This window comes from Chrysochloris asiatica, unplaced genomic scaffold (genome assembly GCF_000296735.1).
Source record: "Chrysochloris asiatica unplaced genomic scaffold, ChrAsi1.0 scaffold00125, whole genome shotgun sequence".
Lineage (NCBI taxonomy): Eukaryota > Metazoa > Chordata > Mammalia > Afrosoricida > Chrysochloridae > Chrysochloris > Chrysochloris asiatica.
In genome coordinates, this window is record NW_006408643.1 from 6,058,869 (window position 1) to 6,064,962 (window position 6,094).

The 6,094-nt window shown below is 46.2% G+C and overlaps 1 protein-coding gene across 1 annotated transcript in view; it reads left to right on the plus strand.

Annotated features, from left to right (window-relative positions):
* Window positions 1–3,460: 3,460 nt before the first annotated feature.
* The window catches only part of DOHH (deoxyhypusine hydroxylase/monooxygenase), a 12,515-nt gene continuing 9,881 nt past the window's right edge, over window positions 3,461–6,094 (plus strand). Inside the window, exon 1 of the mRNA XM_006868953.1 lies at window positions 3,461–3,739. Coding sequence (XP_006869015.1) covers window positions 3,466–3,739 — 274 coding nt within the window. The 5' untranslated portion in view covers window positions 3,461–3,465. The remainder of the gene's footprint in view (window positions 3,740–6,094) is intronic.

Below are 6,094 nucleotides of genomic sequence, written 5' to 3' on the forward strand. Positions count from 1 at the left end.
GTCCTCAGGTCTCACCACACTTTGGACCAACCAGTCCTTCCTTTTCTCTCTCTCATCTCCAGGTGAACGGGACTCAATGGACTGTGGTTGAACTCAGTCAATTTCTGCATTGCAGATGCCTTTCCCCCACTTCCACCCACCAGTAGAACAATGTGGTTGCCAGCAAGCTTACATGGTTGTTTGTGTGTTTCCTTTGAGTTTCAGTCTTAGATGGGAGTTTGTCCTGAAGGAACTTGATTGCCCTTTGTAATTCTTAGGCTTTTATTGTTTGGGGTTTGTTATTTTTTCTGATTGTTTTTCTAGCAGATTAGAATTGAGAGATTTGTCTTCAACCTCACTAATACTGTCTTCCATTGGTTCAGTTCTACCCGTTTGCTGTGTCAGTCTACTATCTATTCCTGAAATCTTAGTATTAATGTTCTGGGGTTCTCTTTACTGTTTTTGTATGGTTTCTAACTTTTCATAAATTTTGTCAGTTTGTTCTTAACAGTATTTTCCTAAATTATTTTAAAGTTTTGTCTGCGTTTTCTTTGATTTCTAACGCTTTCTGGATCTTTCTCTAAATCTGTTAAAAGTATCTAAATATTCCTTTTTAAATTTGCATGTCTATTTTATTTCCATTAGAAAAATACTATCTACATAAAATATTGGTCCACTTTTTTCTTTGCCTCTGCTATTCAACTTGACTAATTTTATTCAAGTAAAAACAGAATCATACATCTGACGGAGAAGTAAGCATATTTTAAACTATTGTTGTTGTTAAGTGCTGTTGAGTCAGTTCCTAGGAGACGCTGGTGAGCTTGAACCGCTGACCTTGTGATTTGAGCCAACTTTGTAGCCCACTGCAGCACACCAGGACTGACTCCATTACGTTGTTGTTGTTGTTGTTGTTAGGTACCATCGAGTCAGTACCAACTCATAGTGACCCTGTGCACAACAGAATGAAACACTGCCCAGTCCTGGGCCAACCTCACAGCTGTTGTCATGCTTGAGCCCAATGATGCTGCCATTAAGTTAGTAGGATTTAATTGGATCCTACTTCTCAGATAGAGTATATATATATATATATACATATATATATACTTTTAAAGGTTATTATTGTAAATTATGTGTTAGTTTACATGGGTGAACATTATCTTTACATTCATCCTATCGTACATACTTTGTTTCATTGCAACGATCACAATCCCCTGCATGCATCATCAAACACCCAAAGGGTACACCCCACACTCCTGCCCTCCAGCCGCCAACACACAACCTTTCACCCTCCCTGAGTCCAGAGTCCCCAGCCGCTCCTTCTGTCCACGTCATTGCCTCTGCCTCCATCTCTAGTGTCAACTGCCTCTCTGGACACGGTTTCACACTTCGCTTTTCCAGGGATCTCTGCTAGATCATTTTTTTGCATGTTGTTTTCCCTTCACATTTATTTATCTGCGTAACTGTGTAATGAGTGAATCATCTTCCACATTTGGTGACGTGAGCATGCATAAGTGTGATCTAGAACATTGGCAACAGCATTCATCATCTAATATTTAATTCACAGCCAGTTCCCCATTACAGGCATTTCCCACAATGATCTTCAGATATTTTAAGCTTCCACTTCAACCATTAATTGTAAAAATTTAGTGTTAATTTAAAAATAGTATGAAAATCCCAGAGTAATCAATACTGGACCCACCTATAGTCATGCAGAGGAGAGTGGTCCTTGGGAAGCTATTGCTTCTGTCTCAGGGCAGCCTTCTTTAGGCAAAACAGCAACTTGGTAAGCAGCTCTTGCAGGAAAAGTACTCTTGAAATACTGTGTAGATTTCACTGACAGCAGTGAAGTCATTTATGTCAGCGAGCAACACTGTCATTTGTACCACATTAGTGAAGCCACAGCCTGCAGCTTTCAGAATTTCAGACCACCTCTCCTGGCATGAGCTGTCCTTTTGAAGGATTCCTACTTAGCTGTCCCGAAATATAGACGGTCCTGTTAACTAACACAGCTGGGACTGTAGGGACCAATGGCCCCTGGGACTTCTGTGACACTGATCTTCTTTCTGATCAAGGATGACATGGCTAATCCATTTAGTCCAAGGTCAGTGGAAAGAGCAAGACACTCACTATACCAGCCTCACTCCTCACCAAACTCTCTAAATACTCTTGAATTCCTTATCAGGTAATTTCAATACCAGTTCTTCCACAGCAAGGTTTTCTGGCTCTGTATTTTGCTCACTTGTTGAACCACTCAGTCTTGTTTCTCCGTGTGAAATGAACTTGTCTGTTGTCTCTGAGACATTGTGTTGTTGTTGTATTTGTATTTAATTGGTAATTGTATGTTGGTGTGTTGTTAGGCACACGTCAGTTGCCTCCCTGTGGTTGTTTTTGAGAAGGGGAGTGTGTTTGCAGCTCTCTCTTTGCTATGGGCTTCGTGAGGCTCAGGCTGGGTTTGACAGATGTTGGTCTATGGTTGATCGGGTGGTACAGGAGGGTGTGGAGGTCCTGGCCCAGCAGGTGGGGCTGTAGGAGCGATGGGTGTGACTGGGCCTTGGAGTTACTGTCTCCTCCCAGGTGGGAAAAGACCAAAAGAGAAATAGCAACAGCAACAGCAACAACAACAACAACAAAGGTGGACACCAAGCTTACAACACAAAAAGAAAAAGAAATGAATAGCTATGAAGAAAAACTGGAAAAGAAAAACAAAAGGGAACAGGAAAAAGCAAACAGAACTAGACTAGAAGAAAAAGAAAAGAGAGTAGTAAAGAAAAAAAACCCTAAAAACAAAGGGAAGGGAAAACAGAAAAGCAGAGAATTAAAAATAAGGGACGAGAAAACAAAGAAAGGAGAAAACTGAGGGGCGTGGGGGGTAGGGCACCTGGTATGGGCCAGTGCCCTGTGCCAACCAAGGACATTATCGGGGTGGGGTGCCCGGGACACCCAGTCCCATTGTCCTGCTGGCCTAGAAGGAGTGTGGGATCAGGGCGCCTGCTCCTCGGGGTAATTTCTGTCTGCCCAGGGCTGGCTGAGGGCAGAGCTCTGTGCATTCTGCTGGTTTGTGAGGTGTAGAGTTCATGTGTCTCCAGACTCGGGTGCCGTGCACCTGGCACCCAATCCACGGGGGTGCACCTCTGATCAATGACTGTGCAGGGGAGGGGTGTCTCAGGTGGGTGAGGGTGTTGGGGGGCAAGGGGCGGACCCCACCTTTCTGGTCACCAATTTGTATGTTCCTGGGTGAGCTGCTTGCAAAAGTCAAATATGGCGGCACTGTGTCGGGTCTTGTTCAGCGTCTTCTCCTAGCCGGTATTAGATCCACTTCTCTGTCCTTTCCTCTGAGGCTCGGGGCTCCAGGATCATCCACATCTGTTTCATTTAATCTCATGCTTCTTTGTTGTAGACAGTCTGGGTAGCGTGTCTGCCCACTCCGTCATCGTGCAGGAAGGAGATTCACCAGCCCCGGAAGCCCCAGGCACACGCCTGCGCACCATGGTAACCGAGCAGGAGGTGGAGGCCATCGGGCGCACGCTGGTGGACCCCCAGCAGCCCCTACAGGCCCGCTTCCGGGCGCTTTTCACGCTGCGTGGACTCGGGGGCCCTGATGCTATTGACTGGATCAGCCGGGCTTTTGGTGACGACTCGGCGCTGCTTAAGCATGAGCTGGCCTACTGCCTGGGACAGATGCAGGACGCGCGCGCCATCCCCGTGCTGCTGGACGTGCTGCGGGACACGCGCCAGGAGCCCATGGTGCGCCATGAGGCAGGTGAGTGGGGCCGCCGGCTTTTCTGCCGCTTTCTCCCAGAGAACACCGAGCAGGCTCGAAAAGGACCGGTTCCGAGTTTCACAAGCCAGGTAGTTTATGTCTGGGGCTTCTTAACCCAGACTCTGCAGTCTTAGAGCAAAAGCTGGAGTTTAAACTAATGAGATGTGGCTATGTGCCAATAAAACTTTATTATTTTCAGATACCGAGATATGAATTTCATAGTTTTCAGGTGCCCTGAAATAGTACAGGCCGACCTCGAGGCTAATGGCGGTTTGGGTTCCAGACCACAGCCAATAGGGCATATCTGAGTAACGCAGATCACAGATTTATTTGGTTCGCAGTGCAAAGTGTGCAGTGACCGTAAACATTTTTGAGAAAGACCTAAACAGGACGCAGAGACCCAAAGCCAGCACAGGCTCTAGGGAAAACAGCGCTGATAAGCTTCTCCGCATGAGGGTTACCACAAAACTTCTGTTTGTACAAAACACCCAACTCCTCCTAAGTTCCCAGGCGGCAAACAGTTAACCTCTGGGCTACTAACTGAACGATTGACAGTAAACCCACACAGAGGTACCTCAGAAGAAAGGCCTGGAGATTTGCTCCCAAAGGTCACAACCATTGAAAGCCCCGAGGAACCTGGTTTTAGTGTGAGATCTGTAACGTCCTTGTGAGCCCTAATCAACTTGACAACAAGTGGTCTTGGTTGCTGTTGTTAACTACCTGCTGAGTCCATTCTGACTCACAGTGACCCAGTATAGGGTTTCCGAGGAGCAGCCGGTGAGTTTGAACTGCCGACCTTGTGATTTAAACCCACCTTGCAGTCCTGTGCTTATCCTACCACTCATATCAGAAGTCCACAACTGGTGGTGATGGATGGATATTTCAGGTTTATTTCATCCACTCAGCATCTGTTTGTGGAGGGATCACAGCAGTGGCAACAAGGACACCCAGGAAACCAATGGGGTAAATTCTTGGAGAGGCTTTGCCATTGTAACCCACACGCACTTCTGGAACGCACTTGCAGTTAACATACGGTGGTGGTGGTGGTGGTGGTGGTGATGTGCCGTGGAGTTGATTCTGACTCATAGCGACCCTGTACAGGGTTTCTGAGGCTGTAAATCTTTACGGGAGCAGAAAGCCTCATTAGCTGGTAGTTTCAAACTGCTAATACTGAGGTTCGCAGCCCATAACCACTACGCTACCAGAGCTCCTGTCCCTCACAGTTTAGGAGGCTAGAAGTTTACATTCTGATTGCTGGCTCCCAGGAGAAGGCTGCTCTCAGCACCTGCAGGCATGATCTCCATCTGTCTTAGCATCTGTCTTCACCTGCGTCTGGGGACTTCACAGTATAGGGACCCCAGGTCCACAGGATGCGTTCTAGTGCGAGTTTGTCTTTCTTCGTGGTACTAGGTCCCTCTGAGCTCATCTTGACTATAATCTCTTTATATCTCAACATCACAGCACCTCTAAATGCTGGTGTGTCATAACGGCTCTGGGCCTGAGAGTGTTATATCCGTTGTCGAAGAACCCGAGGCCACTAGGAGAGGTGAAGCAGAGTTTCAGATTTTATTAAGCTGGCTGGCTCAGAGGAGCTAACTTCTCCAGATTCTGAGCCCCAAGTGCAGGACAGTGCAGACTTATATGGGGTCAGAATCAGGGAGGGGCTAGGTTGCAGAACTGTTTGAAGACAGGAGGGGGAACCAGAAGATTGGTCCCTCTCGGTAACCTGATTAGCATTCTGGCTTGTCTCCTGGGCAGGTAGAATTGGTCCCACTCAGTAACCTGATTAACATTCCAGCTTTTCTCCCTGGAGGAGAAGGCAGTGAATGATTTTACCTTTTCCTGTTCATTAAAAGCAATCTACTCAATTTGATAAAGGAAGCAAGTGTAAATTGCTACAATTTGAGGAACTTGACCTATACTTATGGATGTAGTAGCTAAACATACCAACTGTGAATGAAGGAGTCTTCACATCAAGTATCAATCTTATCCCCTCTATATACAGAGTAGATAGGGACGGGCAACTTAGACATTGGCTAGCTAAAATGAGGGGGCAATAAAGGCACAAAGTGACTGGCTTACAAGTTTTCAAAATGGAGTTTAGTTTCAGAGTAAGCAGGGGAAGGTAGAATCCCCACTGAATAGTTTTCGTCTTGTCTAGAAGGGTCTGGTGAAAGGAAATGGAGGTAGGATTCCTTTGATTGAATAGTGAGTAATTGTTATCATGACTAATTGCAACTGTCACAACTGTAAAGGTGGAAGTTTTGTAACATAAAGAGGGGAGTAGTTAATCTTACAGTTCAGAAACTGAGGACCCTAGGACCTTCAAGGGAGAAGAGCATGAGCGGAATGTGG